This window comes from Sceloporus occidentalis, unplaced genomic scaffold (genome assembly GCF_023333645.1).
Source record: "Sceloporus occidentalis isolate IW3139 unplaced genomic scaffold, rSceOcc1.0.p SCAF_9, whole genome shotgun sequence".
In the NCBI taxonomy this organism is placed as follows: Eukaryota; Metazoa; Chordata; class Lepidosauria; order Squamata; family Phrynosomatidae; genus Sceloporus; species Sceloporus occidentalis.
In genome coordinates, this window is record NW_028316989.1 from 8,558,107 (window position 1) to 8,580,405 (window position 22,299).

General features: G+C 39.7%; 2 protein-coding genes across 3 annotated transcripts; both read right to left on the bottom strand.

Annotated features, from left to right (window-relative positions):
* Positions 1-637: 637 nt before the first annotated feature.
* LOC149306831 (interleukin-36 alpha-like) lies at positions 638-10,070 on the bottom strand. 2 transcript variants are annotated; one of them, XM_089538681.1, is made up of 5 exons: positions 9,741-10,070; positions 8,258-8,400; positions 6,938-7,048; positions 5,127-5,266; positions 638-2,390 (listed from the first exon to the last, which is right to left on the bottom strand). In XM_089538681.1, the coding sequence occupies exons 2-5, from the start codon at positions 8,346-8,348 to the stop codon at positions 2,175-2,177; spliced, it is 558 nt and encodes a 185-aa protein (XP_089394807.1). In that variant the 5' UTR covers positions 8,349-8,400; positions 9,741-10,070; the 3' UTR covers positions 638-2,174. The 2 variants fall into 2 exon arrangements, with proteins under 2 accessions (XP_089394807.1, XP_089394806.1); XM_089538680.1 differs by having other exon boundaries at positions 6,938-7,051.
* Positions 10,071-13,751: 3,681 nt separating this feature from the next.
* On the bottom strand, positions 13,752-20,920 carry LOC149306832 (interleukin-36 receptor antagonist protein-like). The gene is made up of 5 exons (XM_089537709.1): positions 20,720-20,920; positions 19,768-19,986; positions 17,591-17,731; positions 15,891-16,024; positions 13,752-15,545 (listed from the first exon to the last, which is right to left on the bottom strand). Exons 2-5 carry the CDS (start codon positions 19,913-19,915, stop codon positions 15,312-15,314), a joined length of 657 nt encoding a protein of 218 aa, XP_089393835.1. The 5' UTR covers positions 19,916-19,986; positions 20,720-20,920; the 3' UTR covers positions 13,752-15,311.
* Between the last annotated feature and the right edge of the window lie 1,379 nt (positions 20,921-22,299).

Genomic DNA, 22,299 nt, shown 5'->3' on the forward strand with positions numbered 1-22,299 from the left:
TTGTGTAATGATACCATGTTGTTGTTGTTCACAATATTCACTATTAAGAGGGCAGCCTACTGGGAGAATTAATTCCCCCTGCCAACAAGAATTTGGAAAACATTTAAAAACATTTTAAAGTTTTTTTGTACACGTACTCGCTTAGTAAATTCATGAAGTGTTGGTACTGGTGCTTTCCAGGACTCAATGGTATCCTTTTATTTGGACACTTTTTTGTTGGCCAGCCCTGATATTTGTAAAATTGAATCCTTTCCTTTCACTGTCACCAGCATATCTTGTTTCATGGGGTTTGGACATAGGATTGTGTGTGTGTCAAGTCACCTGTCAACGTATAGAGACCCCATGCATTTCATAATGTTTTCAGGGGCCTGTTACAGACTACCAAAATAAAGCTGCTTCGGGTCTCTTTGAAGGTATGCTATTTAAATGATGCATGCGTCCCAAGAATCCGGAAGCTGCACCAAAAGCTGCACTCCAGTGCTAGGAATGGAGTGTGGCTTTGGCGCGACCTCCAGACTCTTAGGACCCATGCATCATTTAAATAGTATACCTCCAAAGAGACCCGAAGCAGCTTTATTTTGGCAGTCTGTAACAGGCCATAGGAATTCTCAACATATGACTATAAGGGGGACTAAAATAACTCAAATACTATAAGGACTATAAGGGGGACTAAAATACTCAACATGTGGCTATAAGGGAGACTAAAATAAGAGAGGTGTGTATGGCTGATGGAAAGATATTCCACTGTGATGCACAAAATTAATTTGGCTGCATCTACAATGGAGAATTAATGAAGTTTGACATCACTTTAAATGCCTTGGCTCAATGCTATGGAATTTAGGAATTATAGTTTTGTGAGATATTTGGCCTTCTTTCTCAGAGAGCTCTGGTGCCTCAACAAACTACAGATTCCAGGATTGCATAGGATGGAGCCATGATAGTTAAAGTGGTGTCAAACTGTATTAGTTCTGGAGTGGGACAACAGCCTGAGTCTCTTTCAGCAGTGCTTTAGACTCCTAAACAGAATATGGAGCAATATCACCACTTGGTGGAATACAGGTGGAATGGCACCTTTATAATTAAAGCTGTACTCCTCTTTGTATCATGAGCTTTGTGTCATGTATTACAGGTGCCATTAAGCACATAGTTAAACATTGCATATATCTTTTTAAACCACAGATAACTACCAATGGACAATGGGAGTGAGGTGGCGGTGGGTGAGTGGAGGGGTGGGGGAGAGACCAGGAATAGGATCCAATGGTCAGAGAGGGAGAAATAGCCCCCATACAGACAGGCCAAAATAAAGCTGCATCGGGTCACTTTGGAGGTATGCTGTTTAAATGATGCATGCGTCCTAAGAGGCCGGAAGCCACACCAAAGCCATGATCCAGTCCTAAGTCTAGAGTCCTAAGGGTTGATATAATAATCAGTGAAAATCTACCTGGCTGGTGTCCTCCTTGCTTGAAGTATTTACAAATACGGAGTTACCTAATAAATGGAAGAATTGTTGACAGAACTGCAAGCAATAATTACCAAAGGATGATTTGTCAATATTTTGAACTTGCTATCCAGGGTTTGAATCCTTGCCCAGCCTTGGAAACTCAATGGATGACCTTGGCCAAATCTCAGCCTCAGAGGAAGGCCATGGCATTGTCTCAACATCACCCTAAATCAGAAATTACTTGAAGGCACACATCAACAAAACAATTTAAAGGACTACAAAAAAGTGATCTTGAGATAAAGATATATATTACAGAAGGGAAAACATATTTAATTTATGTAGATACATTAAGTGTACATCTGTAAGCCTCTAAAACCAAAGAATCAGTGCTGAAATACGTAAATGTCAGTGAGGTTGACAAATTAATGGAGGAAAGAAGGTGATTAACAAGCAAGCGCTGCAAAAGATAAATGAATAAATGCATTTTGGGACCATAAGGACTATTTCTATTTACGCTTTTGCATATTTTTGTATACCACTTGGAGATATTGTTTTAGATATAGTGGCATACAGTATATATTTTGACCGACAACCATTTTACTACCATCTCACATCCATGTAATGTCTTACATTTGATTTTTAAAAGGAGCAAATACAACATAGGACTTCATTGATTCATATGAGACTGTGATCCCCTTCTTGCTGGATTTAGTTCCACTACAGTTCTGTGTCTTCAACTTTTTTTAAAGTAAAAAATGGTGATCGCCGCACCTCCTTCACGTTCCAGACTAATAGGCTTGTTTGCCTCAGAAGATGTGCTTATGAACCAACCTGGGAAAGCTGCAGATTCAAAAGAACAAGTTTCTTGGTTGCTGCCTCCAGTGTGATTGAGGAAGGTGAATGTTTTGAGTGGCTGGTTTTTTTGGTACAAATTCATGATGTCTTCATCCTAAAATGCACACACGATTTGTCAGCTAATATATTTAGGTTGTTTTACCAAGGGATTTCTTAGGAGAGGCTCATTCACTTAAACACATACAATTAGAAAAAGTTCCAGGTTTTCATTTCCCTTTCCCCATGTTCTCATTAATTACTGAGACTCTGTAACCTGCTAAGAAAGCGAACTTTAATTCCCGGTTCCCTTTCTTTTTTTGTTTCTGTTGTAAATTATTCTGTATCACAGTATATAGAATATATACTGTGGGGGTATTGCCGTTCCATAACTGTGAGAAACAAAGTCTGACCACCTAGCAAGCAATTCATAACTAATCCACCATTTTCACTTAACAGGAAACAAGGAACTTCTAGACAAATTCATATTGTAATATTTTCTTCACTAGGAGGCAAGATGTCCAGCCAACAAGGAACTGAAGCATATCTGCAACTGTCCTCCTTTGGCAGGGACAGTCCAGATTAAGCCTCTCTCATCCCACTTTTTCCGCTGCTTTTAAAATGTCCAAATTTCTTTGCCCTCTACTTACTTCAATTGTTGCAAATTGAAATCAAAGGGCAAAGTAATTTGAACTCATTTAACTCAAGGAGTAGGGTATAGAGGAGGGGACCAAATCTTGCCCTTCCCAGTAGGCTCAGGCAAAAGCAAACGGCTGCAACCTCTTCTAGTTTGTGTGTTCTTCTGCATTAATAACCACACTCTGATGTTGCTTGGCCACATATATCTCAGTTTTCATCTGCAATGTTGGACAGAATGCAGATGTGCTGCTGGACTGGGAAATAAGAAAATGCTTGGAGAATGATTCCTAAAACTAATTATTTGCAACTGTTATTGCAAGACCCTAAGAGGTTATTCGCCAGTCAGTGCTTTAAAATTAACTTTCCTGTTTCTGAGAAATAACTACCCAGTTCCTTTTGGTTGCTTTTTAAAAACCATATGAATGCTACAAACTGTGACCTATGATACGAAAGACTCCCTCTTCCTTGCTGCTTGATCATCCTCTCCACATCCACAATAAAGAATGAGGCAAAGCATTCTACCACTTTGTGGAACCACACCCCTGAAACTATAACTGCATTTTGCAGTTACTTCATGCTTTTAGAGAGCATGACAGACAAAGCAATTGGGGGGGGGGGGGAGATCTCCACAAGAAATGGCTTCTTAATCTGTTGAGGAAGGGAAGAATCAGTGGGAAGTAGTGGCGGCTTGAGAGAATGGAACACTGCCAGTATTTTTTATTCTGCACAACAGCCCTGCAAGGTGGCAGACTTGACATCAGAATGGTTGACTCCTTGCCAGCTCAACAAACAGTTAAAGCAGTGGCAGAGCTTGTCAGGATGATGTTGTAGTTATTAGAAGGGAATTAACTAATCTGGTTCATAACAGTGGCTTTGAGCCATGTCCACCAAGAAGAGGTGATGGGTTGCAATTTGCAAACCATCATCTCCTCCTGCGACCATGATAGTGAGGAGGAACCCTGAGATTTGGCTCTGAGTAGAGGAGGGATTCCATTTAGTTAGACACATTAGAGTTTATGTTTATTTTCAGTAGATTAGTTGGGCTAATGTGGTATAGTGGTTTGACCATTGGACTCTGAAGAACAGAGTCCAAATCCCTGCTCAACCACAGAAATTATCCCTTTTGTCATCTTTCAGTTGTAATGGAAGGCAATTACACCTTCATTACTGGGGAAAGAGATTAACTGAGATTTAACTGGTTATTAATAACACTTGAGATTGACATGTGGGTAAGACAATACTCGACTGTGAGAAGGAGTGGCATCACTAGGGTTGGCATCGGCTAGTGAGGTATTTTGTGGTGTCACCATCCCATTGACCTCCTCCCATACCAGACCATGCAGAATCCTAAGCCATGTTTTTTGTCCTAATGTTACTCATAAATTGTAATTCCTGTATATCGCTGAATGGAATGGTGATAGTTGTGACATGAGCAACAAGCAAAATTAAAATTATACCTTTAACTTACAACATCATGCACAGAGCCTAAACCTGTTGACATGTACATAGCTCCATGTGGTTATAGTGAAAATTTGGTATATGATGTTTTTAAAGAAAAACTGTAAAATAATTTTAATTTTAAAAAAATTAAAAATTAAAAATGTAATTAAAAAAACAACTGGGAGGGCCTCTCCTTTCTCTTCAGCTTCAGTGTTTTAAAGGGAAGCAGAAGAACGCTACACCCCATTTCTACCAAATGGCAGGTGTTTATGGAGCATTGGTGTCACATATACCCCTTAGGTTGCCACCCCTCACACTCCCTAGTGATGCCCCGTGGTAAAGGGTAGGTGGGTACACTAAGAGAAAAACTCTATCAGAGTAGATGACTGGGTGACAATAGTCCTGCTAAGATGCAATCTCAGCTTGACCAGGACAGTTAACATTAAAGGGATTTCTACTTGGAGGGCTCCTAGCATAACTACTCAAAAGGCATTGCACAGCTGCCTTTCTCCCCCAAGTACTCTCAAGTGAAAGACAGATGAGGCTGCAGGAAAAGATGGAGTGATTATAAACAGAAGCCTGTTGTTTGGATATATACAGGATGCTTGCACAATTGCTTAACTGTGAAAAGGACCTGAGTCCCATTGGTATCGATAGCTGGGCATATTTAACCTAGACTACAAATAAGCATAATCCATAGTGGATGAAAGACAAACAATCAGATAATTTCTTAGGCATTTTTTGAAAAAGACTTTGACCCACAAATGTAACTCACCGCTATCTGTAGCTGAGGTCGACCACCAGATTCAGCACAAGACAGGACATGTTTCCCATCTTGGAGACCCATAAAAATGGGGAATATATTTTTATCTGCTTGCGGCGTACCTGTGTTGGGGACCACAGTCAGTAATTCCTCTGGAATAAAGAAAGGTAAGAAACCAAGTCATATCCTCCAGGTGTTCCAGTTTGCCAGGAACAGTCATGTCATCACACTTTTTCAGATGCTTTTAAAGTGTCCCAGTTTCTCTCCTCTCCTCCCACCTCCTCCTGTATTCTCAGCTTACTCCAACATTACAAATTGAGTACAAAGTGCAAAAGGAATTTCACTCAATATTTCCACAGGGAAGAGGGAAAGGAGGAGGAATCTTGCCTTTCCCAGTAAGCTCAATGCACAAGCAAAATGCTATAGCCCAGTGCCGGTGAACCTATGGCACTTAGAGCCCTCTTTGTGGGCACACATGCTGTCACCCTAGCATAGAGTTTTCCAGAGTTTCTTATTAGAAAGCCAGAGGGATGTGGCACTTTGCAATAAATAAGTGGGGTCTGGGTTGCAGTTTGGGCACTCAGTGTGTAAAAGGTTCACCATCACTGCTATAGCCTCTCCTAGTTTGTATGTTTTTTCTTGTTAAAAACATTTGCCATCTTGACCACATCTTGCTTGGCTACAAGTGTCTGAGTTTTCATCTGTAAAATTCTGGAAGGTATATAAAGTCAGTGAGAAGACAGGGGAGATAATAATTATTGCTTTGTACCTAAAAGGATAGATAACTGATAGATTGATCGAAAACGTCTGAAATGCCCCATCAGGGAAATATATGTTTACATCTGGGAATTCACTCACTGCATTAAGTGTGTTCCATTTTCATTACACAAAACACAGGCCTTTCTATTTGTTGTTGTTGATGTTATTGTTGTTACCTGCCTTTGAGTTAATCTCAACTCATAGTAGCCCTGTGAATGAGACATCTCCAAAACTCCCTATCTTCCACTGCTCTGCTTAGGTCCTACAAAATCATACCCATAACCTCCTTAATAGAGTCCATCCATCTAGTAAGCAGTCTTCCTCTGTTGCTACATCCCTCCACCTTTCCTAGCATTATTGTCTTTTCCAATGAGTTGTACCTTCTCATGATGTATCCTAAGTTTGACAGCCTCTTTATCATCTTGGCTTCCAGGGAAACTGTAGTCCCCATTCAGATCAATGTCTGGTTCAAGATATGGAAACTCTGAACTGTCCCGAAAACTTGTCAGTAGAAAACTTATACTTCTTGTGTCTAGAAATCCAGTCCATAAACTTGGTAACAGAAGCCCCTAAAGCTAGTTTCCTTGTGTGCAACTTTGTTGTGGTGGGTATTATGCCCCTTTGTAGCTGACAGAAAAACAAAGCTGGGCGTGATCTCAGTAAAGGGAAGAAAGAATTCAGACTTAATCATAGCTACCTCCCGGTATGTTCCCACTGTAATTTAGCTCTTCGACTCCATCACCACTCCCCTCACACAAAGAGTAACTGCTTGAAAAGAGAAGCTTCTATTATCTGCATTTCTCCTCCAAGTAGTGGGCCACACACACACTTACAGACAAAGCAATCAGGGTTCCTAACTGTGTGGAGAGGCTGCACATGTCTCTCTTCACTCACAGAAAGTAACAACAGAGCAGGTGGATCTAACCTGTTCACATCCCATGTCCTGATTTTAGTCTTTTCATGAATGCTAGAGTAAGGCTCTACTTACCCAGTTCCAGAGTGTATGTATGTTAGATACCAAGGGTGTAGGAGCTGATTTGCAATGTGAGCATAGGAGGTGTTACCTGATGAGTTGGAACCTTTAGGGACTGCTACCAGGGTCTTGTTCGTTAGGACAAAGCTCTTTTGGTCAAGATCCCAAATTTTGAAAAACCAAGGTTCCTTTAATGCTGCAGCTGCTGATGTAAGTATGGAAGATGGTTAGCATGGAAATATAATACAGACATGTAACAGAGCAACAGCAATGGACCATGTTTGATCGTATGATACCTCCCAATTGTGGCTATAACTCATTTTGCTTGAGATAGTGGCTGCCCTAATTGGCACAACACATTTTCTGATGTGAATCTTGAGTGCTCTCCATTCTTGAGGCATACATTATCAGGAAAATGGGCTTCCACTTTTACCTTATTTCTCCACTGCTAAAACAGCAGATCATATATTTTCTCCATTGTCAAAGGGCGAAACTGAATGTTAAAGCCTGAAATCCATTTAACATGAATTAAATAAGCTATTTAATTCATGATAGCTCTTTAAGGCACTCCCCATAAACAACCCGGTGCTGGTATGAGAGACTACCTCACTGGCTAAGAGACAGTTCGCTTTCCACTTCTGTGGCTTTGACTTCTGTGGAGATGATTATTCACATAGTTGATTAATATGTTTTAAGCCGCTCTGATAGCCTTTAGGGCTGACGGGTGGGGTATAAATACTATAAATAATAATAATAATAATAATAATAATAATAATAATAATAGAAATCAATAGGTCCTCCAGCACTAGTCTGCCAGAAATTGATCTGAAAGTTACACAAGAGGACCTAGAGATTCCTAAAGAGAACACTTCTTTAGACAGTTGTAGTTTCTCTGGGGCAATTGTATGGCCAACATATGCTGGATATTGGCCATAGAGTTGTACTGGAGGACCTAGAGGTTCCTAGAGAAGTGTTCTCCCAGGTTTAAAAGGTAGTTTTTTTTTTATTTGTGTGGGTTTTTTCCCCACTTTCATGGTGGTTCTGCACCTCCAATGATTGTTTCTATTTTGGAGAGGGAGGGGAGAAAAATATGGGATCCAATAATGATATTTTGTCAATTTTTATTATATATGTTGTACTATGGACCATAACACTTATAAATAAAACACATACAATTAGCTTTAAGTTAGCTTTAGGCTAAATTTTACTTAACTCCAAGTCACTTTAGTCTTTAAAAACTAAAACCAACACATTGACTTGATGCATTTGTTGTATGTAAGTACAAATGCTATACTAGAATCCTGAGGCATAAGGATTTTCTTATTGAAAATTTCCTAGCTTCCTCGCTTTTATGTAAGAAATCACCACGATTTGTAAAATTGTCTTAGACAACAAGTAGAAAACGATTTACCTGCTTCTTTCTCCTTTGAAAATGCTTTGAATAGATCCTCCATTTCCTGGGTCACGCTCTTCATGAGCTCCAGTTTTACACCTTCGTCCATACTTTCTCAAAGACAGGTTTTTACAGAGAAGTTACTCCTACTGCAGTCAAAGCTGTTGAGAGAGAAAGAGGTTGATTTTTTTCTAACAAAATCTTCACTGAAGCTAATGGATTTTCTATCATTATCATAAGATCATCTGCATAGGCCCTCAGCTTGTACTGTTCCTTTTACACCTTCACTCCACATATTCTCTTGTCTTGGTCTGATACCTCTCAGAAGCGTCTCCAATGCCTAAATAAAAATACAAGGACGAAAGTGGGCATCCCTGTCTAGTCCTCTATCATATCTCAGTCAGTGCTGTTGTATTGCCATTTACTGATATCTGAGTTTTTTGAAGTGAATGGCTTGGGTTTATGACAACGCATGAACGAGACATCTTCAAGAAACCCTTGTACTAACAGCCCTGCTCAGGTCTTGAAACTGTGGCTTCCTTCATGGAGTCTATCCACTTTTAATGTGGTTTTCCTCTTTTCCTATTACCATCTACCTTACCAAACATTATTGACTTCTCTAAGGAGTTGTGCTCTCTTCTGCTAAGGGGCATAAGAAGGTGCAGACATACTATTTGTAAGAGTAGGTAGGGAAAGGAAGTAGATTGAAGAAGTAAGCAGTAGGGGTTATGAAATGAAGGATGAATTGGGAAGGTTAAGAAACGAAAGTACATTTGGAGAGAGCTAGATTAGATTGTCAAATTATTACTCTCGATGCCTTACAGCTTGTTAACATATCTAAATATATAAAAGGTATAAAGATAAGATTAGAGGATATATGTATGTTATGGATAAACAGATGATGTATGTGTTTGTATGTGTGCATTGTTATTATTTTGTTTTTTGTTTCTTGTATTGTATATTTTAATAATAAAAACATATATATATATATACACACACTTAAGATTTCTTTCCCTAAGAAAATCAAAAAATACATAATATTTTACATACCTAAGCAAATAAGACTTACCACAATTTGATTTCCTTTTCCATTCTGAAGCAATCGCTGCATGAGCAGCTTTTAAATTTTCTTTCATCGCTATTCATTAATGTTTTTATTGCTGTTCAAGCCCACTTCTCTTAAATTAAGAGTGAAACCATGTTTTGCTTAACTGTATCTCTATCCCTGTTATACTTTTCTGTTCCTTAACCTCTACCCAAAACTCTTGAATAAATGGGCTTTCCCACCACATATGCATATAAATCTCTTTTGCTCCATATCCATTCTAACATTTTGATTAGAATTGATCATTTATAAATGTTAATTGATATGGTGTCCTATGCTATCTTCCAGACTTCCTGTTCATCCCAAGAGACCCTGTGAGCTATTGCTGTTCACTAACATCTCAGGAAAATATTATTGTCTCAGAAAGGCCAGAGAGGTTAAATTAGGGGACAGTACCTGTCGTGATAATAGAGAAGTCCAGTGCCTTGGGCTGAAGATCCCGTCTCCGTCTGGAAATGCCTCTCTGGAAGTTTCACAATGTTTTCTAGGTCTTAAATGACATTCGTAGGTGTGGTCTGCACGCCTGCTGAGAAATCTGATGCAAACATCTGTTGAAGCCTTGTGTCAATAGGCGGCAGTTCTTTGATGCCATGAATCCTGTTTCCCTTAATAGCAGTCTTGCCCAGCCTTGTGTCTTCCAGCAGTTTTGGAGCATACCTCTCATCAACACCTGGCTGAAGCTCCTGGAGGCTGTAAACCAAAACATGTGAAAGACATCAGCTTGGAGAAATTTCAGCACAAGGCAGGAAAGAATTATACATGTTATGGATCTAGACTAGTATACATTTTCTAGGTGAGAGTCATCTATCCTATGAGTTTCAAAAGCCTACTGAAGGATGACCATTTGAGGTTTTTATAATTGTTTTCCCAGTATACACTTCCCTCAAATCCCTCAAAAAACCCTTGCAAATCCCAGATTTCTGTTAAAGTGATAACAAAATGATCTGGGATTTGCAAGGGTTTTTTAAGGGATTTTGAATTCTCTGGGAGAGAACTCTAATATCTCTTGTTGTTGTTGTTGTTGTTGTTGTTGTGTGCCTTCAAGTCATTTCCAACTTGTGGTGACTATATGGGTTTGCCATTGCCATTTTCTGAGACTGAGAGTGTGTGACTTGCCCAAGGTCACCCAGTTTACATGGCAGAGTCGAGGTTTGAACCCTGCTCTCCAGAGTCCTCATCCAGTGCTCAAACCACTGTGCAACATGAGCGCCAAACTACAAAACCCAACTAAGGAGTTTATCACACAGGAGGAATTTCTCTTAATTTCGAATGAAAAGAAAATGGGGGCAGAATGCATTCATGTGCATTTGCTAGTTCAGCGAATTTACGTGAATTCGAATTGCGTTCGAACTGACTTCCCATTGCCCTAAAATAGCTTGCCATTGCCTGAAATTGCATGTGATCACCTCTCACGCAATAACGTGAAACCCCATGATTGCGTTCGGACTGACTTCCCATTGCCTGAAATTGCATGTGGTAGTCTATCACGCAATAACGTTAAACCCCATGATTGCGTTCAGATTGCCGTTGGATTATACTTCCAATTTCCCTTGTCTGATAATGTCCTTTGTGCCAAAGTGCTAAGATAGGCTAGTGTGAAAGGGACCTCTTTTTTCATAATCAAGATGTATTCATAGGTACAAAAAAAAGTGGGAAAATATCTCTTGGAGAATGAGGAAGTATGAATTCACACAATAATGTCTTTTTGAGAAGGCCTTATTAAATCTTTGGTTGGTGAAGGGATAGAGATTCTTGTCATGTCAATTGCAGCTTGGTGAGTAGGCATACAAGATGTGCAAGATGATGTTTCTAGAAATGGTGAGGCTTGTTCTCCACATTTCTGCTGCCGTTGGGGGAACCCTGCCATGAAGCATAGTGAGGCAGTCACCTCCGGGAGTTGGATGATGCGGAAGGAAGTGGTAACTGCAACCCCTTGTTCTTGTGGTTGGTTGTTCTTGTCTTTTGAAAGATAAAACAACGTGGTTGAGTCAACTTGTCCTGCATATCAAGTTGGAAGAAGCTGTCTCATCACCATTATTGACATAAGCACAGAACTTGGAGATGTTATTTTTTGACTGCAACTCCCAGAATCCCCACACCAGTGACTATTCTTGTTTTGTTCCCCAAAGTCTGAGTAGGACTCCATACTTTCCAACTGCCCCAGTTTGGGACATGTTCATCCCAATTAATCCCAATTAATCCTCTAATATCCACCTGCCTTTAAAATTTCCTCATTTCTCCCTTGTCATTCCACTTTTCCCCTTGGTCCTGTCCTGCTGGTTGCTCCAAGAGTTCTTCCTGGAAATATTAACATGTGTCCTATTTAGAATACAAAGAATGAGTGATGGTTAATGCATCAAGCCATAGTAAGGCTCCTCCTTAATCCCATTAGTCACATTACAGCTCGACCTTTAATTATATCATCATACCTGTATCTTCTTAGCACTTGAATAATACTTCCTCATTGCCTGAACACTTGGTGATGTACCAGTGATCACTGATGAAACTGACCACTGATGTAACATGTAGTTGAAACAGCATCTTAACCAAATTTTAAGGAAAATCAGCATATATGAACTCTGTTGAGCTTCACATTGTTTTTCTTTTTAATCTCTTTGATAAAAGCAGAGTTGTACAGAAAACTCCCCCTTACCTTGAAGGTGGCTTCAGAGGAGATACAATGGTACCCATGTGCAAAACATAAGTACCTCAGATGTACTGACTGCACCTGTGTAATTTCTATTTGTAAAATCATCCTCATGATAAAATGGCTGATTATGGATTTTCTTTTCATTCCATTCAAGTAAAACATACTTCAAAACAGAAAACACATTTCTATCCATGAATTTCAAAGATCAGAATTAATTATTGTTGTCGTTATTGTTGTTGTTGTTGTTATCATATTGTCAAGCAACTAATGTGAAATCAAAGGCTTTCATGGCCAGCATCCATATCTTTTTATGGGGTTTTCAGGCAATGTGGCCATGTTCTAGAAGAGCTTATTCCTGACATTTCACCAGCATCTGTGGCTGGCATCTTCAAAGAAGAGTAGGATATATAAAATGCTATTTGAAAACACTGAAATTCTGGACCATGCCAACAACTATCAGGTCAGAATGCACAGGAAAGCCACTGAAATCCACAAACCCCTGGACAACTTGAATAGGAAAGAAGAAACCCTTAAAGTAAACCAAGTTTGCCTACCAGTCCTGAAAAACAGCAAAATCAAGAGTCAGCAAATGCAAATGAAAAACCACCCAGGATCAGGGGTTTTCCCAGCAATGATCACTAATTAAACAGACATTAATCCTCTTTGCACATCCTCCCACTCTGAGGCCTTGCCATTCAACAACAGAATAATACACATGGAAATACTCTTCCCTACCCAAGGTCACACAGTATATATATACCTTACTCTTTTCCATGCCAGGATTCTCTGAAGATGCCAGCCACAGATGCTGGTGAAATGTCAGGAATAAACTCTTCTAGAACATGGCCACATAGCCCCCAAAACCCACAAAAATTATATCAAGCAACTAGTTTCTGCACCAACTTTATTCCAGATTGCAACAAAGGGACAAGTTTCACAGGTTGCTGGATGCATCATTAAGAAGCCTGTCAGAGGTTCTTAGTGTAACCCCTGTGAATTATTGGTTTGACTCAATGGCTGGGAAACCCTAAAAGAAGGGCTGTTCTTAGTAAGGAGAGCTGGACAGAAGAAGTGCTGTACTTGCCATGCATGAGGCCCTTTTCACTTTGAACAAGGTAATATGATTTTCATTTGTATTTAGAGGTGGACAAAAGGGTGAATTTTTAATAGCAGAATTTCTATTATATATTTGTACCTATTTTATACCTTTTATTTGGGGAACTCAGATTTGCTTCCAAGGTTGCTTGTTACACTGCTGCACACACAGAACATTCATACCATCAAGTAGTGCATAGGTACCTCATTTGGTGTATGAAGCCTTGGGACACTGGACATGTCTTCCATTTGATATATAATTTGTTGTAGTGTTGAGAGAGAATATCTATCTATCTATCTATCTATCTATCTATCTATCTATCTATCAGCAAAAAACAATAATTAGCAACATACGGAGGAGATTTCCATTGGCAAAACTGTCTTCTATGCACAGATTTTTTATAGTCAGTAGGCAAAGATTTCCCATGCAGGAGAAACAAAGAAGATGATAACCAATACTCCCATAATATCTCCATCTCAGCTGGCTCTCTGATTTCCTCTAGATTTCTCTAGAATTTGTTGAGTTTTTTAATGCCTCCTCTGAGATTGCAGCTACAATCTTGGGAGGAGCTCTTTAAAGGGAGTGTCATCAAAAGGTACAATTCCTGGCAAGCAAAAAAACAAACAAAACAAAACACCCATAAAATTCTAAACTAAGATGGTTATGGAGAAAGTGCATTTATTGTACTCTGCACTTCCACACAGGTGCAGAATGCTGAATTCATCTTTGGAATGGACAAGACGAATGAACAAGAACTGGTGGATGCCAGCATAGGCATCTTGTGAGGCTGGACATTTAAAACCAAGAGCTCATGCAGACTTGAGTTAAGATAAGGATGCAAGTAATGTTGGGGGGAAACAAACATGTATTGCACACAACAGAAATGGGGGCATCTCCTGTACACCAGAGACTGTAAATTCACCTCCGCTCTGTGATCCAGATGGAAGATCATTAGGAGAATTATAAAATGCATAATTTTTCCAGGTACACTCACCTATAATGGTGAATTATTGTGCAAATTTTTGTCTGTAGTGTTACCCAAAAAGGTGGGGGACCCACTAATGGTGATAGTGTATTTGGGGGAATTTATTAGCCTGTGAGGCTGGGTAACCTGGAGGATTGTTTTTACCTGTGTATACCAGTACTAACTGCGGGAGGACTCCACGTTTAATGAATAAAGTAGGTTTTCGTTTTAGAAACTGGCAAGGGAACACAAAAACACACAATAATAATTACATCTAAAACGCCATACAAGATTAAGTAAAATAGAAGTATGGAAATTAGATAGTGGAGGCTTACAAGAATCCACAGAATCAGTCCTGTACAAGAATCCATAGAAAGTAGACTGTGCTCAGACAGCATCTGAACATGAGACAGAGAGGGAAGGAGATCTGTGCATAATGAGACGAGACCTGGGGTTGATATTTGTATCTGATTTCTTAGCCTCAGGGGGTACTTGGTTCTATCTTGCAGTGTAATAAAGACCTGATGGGAGAGCATGGCCCATGGGAGGTCAGCATTGCCTGGCAATGCAAAGCTTCCAAGCCAGTGGTCTCTCTTGGTCAGTTGTACATGTGGTTCCTTAGGTGAGCCATGAAGTCTTGAGCCACTCCTGACAGGGCAGTCTCAATGTGAATGTTGGTCTCTCTGCACTTCTAGCCACAAGGACTCCAACACCAACCTTGAGATTACCCCAGGTAGTTTAGGAAACATTGAGTAGTACAACAACAGGAGTGGAGTGTTGAAGAGTAGGATGGGTGGTACAACAGAATATTTGTTCTTTGCTGGCTACCCACGTTTAAGTGGCCGACCAAGTAGCTTAATCTGGCCCACTTCCCAATTCAAATAATAAATTCATCTTTATGTCCCAGTTTATCAGAGGCAGCCTTTTAGCATATTAGGCTGAGAAAAACAATGGCTTCAGGCATCAGATTTTTGCATGTCACAAAAGGGCATCAAATTGTAATTATTTTATGTTTTGCTGCCATGGACAGGACAGGGATTTCATGGGATTTTGTATGTTATGAGCCAAAATAATTCAGTTAGCTTTCGGTACTATGTACCTTGAATGGAGAGGAATATGATTATTTATTTATTTTGCTCTTCAGTACCAATAAAATAATTTCTGTGGTCCCTGCAATCATTTAACCCCACACCTCAAACATACAGATTACACCTCCTTCTTCTCTGACCTTCCATTAAAACAACAGCAACAAAGAGTCTACTGTAACATCATAGTGTTTGAGTGCCTCTGGAAATAAAACAGTGTGTTCTCAGCACCTCCTTGGCGACTCAGCCCTACAGGTTTGTTCGGTTCTGGAGAAGTACTCATGAACCAACCCGGAAACTCTGCAGATTCAAAAGAGCAAGTCTCTGGGCTCCCATCAGTCTTGCTGTAGAAAGTGAAATTCAAGGAATCCTGATTCTGGTTGTAAAGCTTCTTGATGTCAATTTCCTAAGAAAACAGAAATGCTCTTTTAGACAAAAATAGTATATTATATTAGAGATACAAAATGGTTGCTGGGTGAGCTTACGAATGAGTATAGTGTAAGATACAGTGCAACAAGGAGTTGGAGTGTCTCTAGTCTGCTGGTTTATTTTGATACTAGTGTTCCAGATAAATATAGGGCAGAAATAATAGAGAAGTGGATTACTGTCAATTTTGCTTGATATTATGCTTTACAATTTAATAACTAAAATATTTTAAAAGAATTATGCACACTTGTGGTGGGGAAAAGAAGGACACAACAGAACGTTTCTTAGTGAATTGGAAAAGATTTTGCACACAAACAAAACTCACTTCTAGCTGTAGCTGAGGTTCATCCCCATCATCCTTCACACAGGACAGACTGTATTTTCTGCCGTTGGGGCCCATAAAAATGGGCTGCATTTTTGGATCAAGGGCAGTGTTGGGGAACACTTCCATAAACACCTCTGGAGGAAAAACAGCATCAACAAGATAATAAGAATAAAAAGCGTATCGCATTGGCTAACATGAGTTTTGCATAAGAAGTGACTAATGGAAAGTTAACAGTCAATAAAAAACGTGCATGGGAAAATACATCTCAGTCTTCACATATGAACCAACCACATGATACCACTAAGTTCTTGCACCTCCATTACCCAACCCATGAATTTGCCAATGTATATCACCAGGAATTTTTTGCAAGGGCATGGCAAGTTCTGATGCCTTTTTTCACTAATTAGCACTGTATGTTTTGCCTTCGTGTTGCCTGTTGGTTTCCAGTGACTCCATAAATTCCACAGGGTTTTCTGAGGCAAGGAAAATTCATAGGTGGTTCTGCCAGTTCCTTCCTCTGAAATATAGCCTACAGCACCCAGTATTCCTTACCAGTCTCCTATTCCTGTCCTAACCAGGTTGACTCTGCTTAGCTTCCAAGATCAAACTGGATCCGGCACTCTTAGGGTAGCACTACCCAAGGATTTTAGAAATCAGTGCCAGGAACCCAGCAGAAGACACCATGTATGTTGAAATGTTACTTTGAGGGTTCTAATGAGTTTGTTTCTTTAGAGTAAAAGTGGTCCTGATGCCCCCAGTATTCCTTGGTTTGGGGTGCAAACAACATTCCTCATTGGGCCCCCAGGGCTCCAAAACAATAAGATTTTCAAAAATGTTTTGATTCAAAATACCTTTTAGGGTCTCAGGCAAATTTGTGCCTAGAAGATGCCTTTTTTGAAACAGAAGAAAGGGATCTGCTGGGCATAAATTTGTTTGAGACAAGGCAAATTTGATGGAAATTTTGACAACTGCTCAATCTTGTTTAAAAGGGCCTGCGTGCACAGCTCCAAAACATGGGAGAAATGTCCCCATACACCCTAGAAGTCATCTGAAGGCTTTTTCTGGGAGTAGTTGTGGTAAAGGGCTACAGCCCTCCAGGATCTTCTTAATGCAACCTCCTAACGTTCCACAGTTGTCCATGTCTGCTTTAGTTTGGTTTTCTCAGTGATTACTACTTTGGGAAAGGTCCCTGTTAGTTGGCAGATGGAAATTATTCCATATACACAACAAAGAGGGAAGATCAAATCCATCTAATTATTGCCATATGGTTTTATTGCCTATCACCAAAAAACATGTATCTATCATACCTGTGCTTTAGATTTAAACACTGTGTTTAAGAATCCAGTGTGAATGGGTACAAACCAACTGTTTTCAAAGCAGCATGTTCAGCTGTGATCATTCTTTTGTCCTTGGCGGAAATACACTGGACAGCTATATGTATATTCTGCCTCTTTGCAAACAGTATTTCAGTCTTTTATCACACCCAAAATTATGGGAGATACTAACAGCTTTACAAAGGGAAAGGCATGTTTTGTAGTAAAAAAAACCCCTCTACCAATGTGTATGCTGCATATTGTCTACGGACTAAAAAAACTCAATATAGTAAGGTAAAGTAGTATAGAAATATAGTAAGGTATTTATAGTAATACAGCAAGGATAGCTAAAAAGTGGAAAGAGAACTAAAGAGCTGCAAGGATTACCTGGTGCATTTGAATTTCCAGCATTTGCAACTATAATGTTGTTCACCAGGAAAAGGAACTTCTGGCTAACATCCCAGATTCTGTACAGGCGAGGTTCCTTTTCTTTCAGAGGCCTATAAATTGTTTTCCCTGAATTAAGCACTAGAAAGGAAAACATGCAGACATAAATATCTATTATGTACAACCAGACACACATAATAGAAAAGATTTGTTGATGCAACTTGCAAAGACTTTCCAGGAGCTATAATCAGAGATGGACCTAGTGTGATAAAGTCCATAGAGTAATTTCAATCAGGATTTGTCAAGTGTTATACTATTCTCTTAACATGAGTATTTTTAAGTAATAGAAATTAACTAAACTAAACTATAATGAGCAGCGAAACAAATTATGTTTTAAACTTTGTAACAATCTAACAACATACGGACAATGTAATAGTGTTTTTAAAACACTGTAGGAAATAGCATGAATTCCTTTTCTAATTCCGTGGTATCCATTGGGGATTGGTTCAAGGACCTCTGTAGATACCCAAATCCAAGGATGCTCAAATCCCATTATATACGATGGTGTAGTAAAATGATATCCCTTATATAAAATGGCAAAATCAAAGTTTGCTTTTTGGATTTTTTTTTTAAAAATGTCAAGCCATGGATGGTGAAATCCATGGATTCAGATTCTGTCGACACAAGGATACCTTAATAAGTATTGGGGATGGATGGTTTTTTAAAACTAACTTTCCAGGTTCAGCGCTGAGATATACGGTTGTTCTCTTTATTCCAATGTGTTTGACCTGGTAAAAATCCAAATACTCTTGTTTAACTGGCTTGGGTAACAGGTTTTCCCTGCAATTTCTGCAGAAAATTAGAACCCTCCATCTACTGATTTCGAGAAGTGGCTTCAGGCAAAATGATAAAGAAAGAATGAAAATCACACCAGCCAAGAAACTGTAATTCACCAACATTTTTTCATACCCAATAATGTTAGCTATTAATATCAAACAGTGTATTGAATGTTACACTTCTCTGTAAGGGTGCATGCACAAGATTTGGCTTCAGTTCTAGCATGGGACTGGTTTCGCAAAGACTTGACATTCGAACTTCCCTTTGTGTTGGTGAAGTTGCTGGAAGTTGCCGATGAAGCCATGACCTCCCTTGGCTGGTATAGCTTTCTTTGTGTAAGATCATGAAAACAAAGCCCATTTTAATGAGGTTCAAATCAGGGCTGGGAAAATAAAATGAGACAGAGGAGCTAAATCCATAGAGGAGATCAGAAGCTCAAGCCACAGCCCCGATATCAGTGCGGCAGGTAGAGCCCTCTCATCCTTAAGTCCTAAGATGGTGTGCTGGTTTTCACTTTTCTTCTTTTCCCATAGCTGCTGGAAGCAGAAGCTGAGACAACCAGACTCACTCTGCCCCTTGCTCTCAACGACAAAAAGGAAGAATAGACAAAGTGACTCCAATTTCCAGAAGACAGATAGGTCCTAACAGGACTCAGTTCTATTTGGGAATAACTAAGCAAAGGAAAGACAACCCCTACTGTTTGTGAGCCACAACCTGTGCTCTCCAAGTGCCCAAAGTTTGAGAGTAGGCCTGTGAAACAAAGGTTTCTAGGGTTGTCAGAGTGAAAACTGGACACGGCTCAGTTTTAATCACTTTTGTTTGTTATAAATTGTCATCAAGTTGACTTTGAGTTATGGCAACCTTATGAATGAGAGCTCTCCAAGTCACTCAGGTCTTGCAAGCTCAGGGCTGTGGCTTCCTATATTGAATCAACCCATCTGGAATGCAGTCTCTTTTCCTACTGCTTTCTATTTTATCAAGCTCTATTGTCTTTTCTGCTGAGTAGTGACTTCTCATGGCTTTTCCAGTTGTCAGCTTGGCTTCTAGGGAGATTTCATGCATTATTTGTTTGAATACCTATTTATTTGTCTTTTTAGCAGTCCATAACATCCGTGGTAGTTGCATAGAAGTAGAAATCTGAGCAGGTGTTCCATGTCACACAACCAAGTAACAAGCAATACCTGCTGAAATTCCCTCTTCTACACAACAATTAAAGATGCAAGAGCCCATGCCAGTTTTCATTCTGGCAACCCTAAGTTCCCCACTTTCCATTGTAAACATTGAGAGATATATCTGCACCCCCCAAAAAAGGGAGAAGGAAGCATTGGATTGTTTTTCACCTGGCTTTGGCATCTCTGAAATGAATAAATCGGCCATTTCCTCATTCCAGGTCTTCTTGTGGAGCTTGTTGTCCTTCTCCAGTTTCTCCTGCTTGGGCTTGCACCGCTCAGTTTTCAGCTTGAGATGCTTATTTTTATGGGAATCCATCTCTGCTGCCTCTCCCTCACTTTCACCAGATTTCCGTACGACTTGCTGAGTTTTCTCCTCTGATGTCCAAGCTACAAACATGGGATGGGCCATATAAACAGAATGTCATGTAAAAACTGCAGTTTTCTGACAAACTGAACACTGAAAGCACCCACACCATTCTAAATAAAGATAGTTATGGAGTTGGAAAAAATTTGTTCCATACGGTCTCAGCTAACACTAAGCCTTGGTGCTTAGGAAATGGTTTCTTCACCATTTTGGCACCGATCTACTGTATGAAATGAGCCAGAGCTACTGGGACCTCAAACCCATGTATATAGATAGATAGATGAATGATACAACCCTGGCTAAAGATCAGAGATGGTGAATCTATGGTCCTCCAGATGCTGTTGGACTGCAATTCCCATCATCCTTGATCTTTAGCCAGGGCTGTATCATCCATCTATTTTCTTTCATAATACTGAGCTCCCATGGTGTGGGAGGATATATTCCAGTACAAAAACAGATAAGGTAACTTTAAAATAATTCAAAACCAACACAAAACAAAACTATTGCCAGAATAAATAAAACTGCAGTGCAGATTTTTTTTAAAAAAATGATAGCCATTAAATGCACACAAGATATATTTGCTTCTTTAAATATCTGAGGGAGAAAAGTTCTCCAAGAATCATAATGAACAATGGGGAAATTAATCAGAAGAAAAATTAAACCTGGATTTCCAGTCTTACAGGAGATACAGCCCTGAAAGCCAACCAAGAAGGAAAGAAAGTCCATAGGATCAACTTGCAAGAGAAGAGAAAGTACCTGTGGGGAAGTAACTGCAGTGCCTTGGACTGAAGGTCCCCTCTCTCTGCTTGCCTCTGGAATTTCCAGTGTTTTATAGTTACTCAGTGATGCTGGGGGGTGTGAGTTGCGTGCTCAGAGGTAATTTTACATCACAACCTGGCCAAGCGTTGGGTCAGACTGTTGTTCCTTGGAGCTGTGGATCCTGTTTGTTTTCATAGTCATCTTCCCCAGATCTCATCAGGACAGTTACTGCCTTGCTGGACTTGCTTTCCTTGTCCAAGATCTTCTGTTAGGCTGGATATCCCCCCCCCCCAAAAACTGAGAGAACTGTATAACTGAACTTTACCTTTGGACTGGTGCAAGAGCTAACTAGGAAGACTCAACAAGTAAGCATTCTCTTTGGTTGGTCTTTGCCTATAACTGTGTCTCATGCCTTCTCTTGTTTATATCTCACCATTTCTTCAACTCCAGAAAACATATCCAGGGGTAGCCATACAGCAAGATACAATAACATCCAAAATCCACAAAACAGCAATACCTTTATTGAACCAACCAAAATGCACAAAATACATGCTGCAAGCTTTCAGAGCTCCACTGGCTTCTTCATCAGGCAAAAGTATTAAAACTGGATATCAAAAGAAATATCTTTGTGTTGCTAATAGAGTTTTAATTTTATTTCCTGGAATTTATGATTCTTGGTCCCCCCAGAACCCACAGGGCCATAAGAAGAATTGGCTTCCCTACAAAAATATCCCTCCATACCATCTTAACTGTAAACAACATCTTGACAGAATGTAAGCCTATGATGCTAACATCATCACATGTTTTTATTTCTCCTGTATCATTTTAAACACATTTGCCTAACAGCGTTGGTGCAGTCATGTTGGCCACAAGACCACAAGAGGAGTCCTCAGACAATGCTGGCTCCTTGTCTTAGAAATGGAGATGAGCACCACCACCCCACAGTTGGTTATGACTAGACATTCATGTCAAGGGACTACTTTCACCTTTAACTTTCTTCATCTTTACCATCACTGTGCTATCATTATTTCAAATCTACTGTTTAAATGCTTCTGCTATTATTATTATTATTATTATTATTATTATTATTATTATTGATCATTAGCCTGATTGTGCTATGCAACTCTTGTCCTGAATGGCAATGCAGTACACCTGAACGTGCAACCAAATGCACAAGCAAAAGTGCATCTCATGTGCATTTCATCCACATGTGACTTTCTCATGTACATCATAATAATATGCATATCCTAGTGCATAATTCTGCCTGCACAGCTCTGAATTCTGCAGATGTTCCGCACGAGCTAAAAATATCTGGTCACGTTCATCGGGGAACACAAGTATTCATAAGACACCAATGTTTTATGACACTGAGACAAGTGAGATTCTACCCTAAGTTTTCACATATGAGATAAGATCAGGGAGGTGACAGTGAGTAGAAAGTGGTTGAAGGAATACAGTGTTCAGCAGATCTCTTTTTCAGCCAAGAAGCAGGAGTGTGGCAACAAGAGAAACAGTCACCATGCCCTACTATGCAATAACAAATCTTGTTACCCAGCCCAAGAATTAATGAATGCATT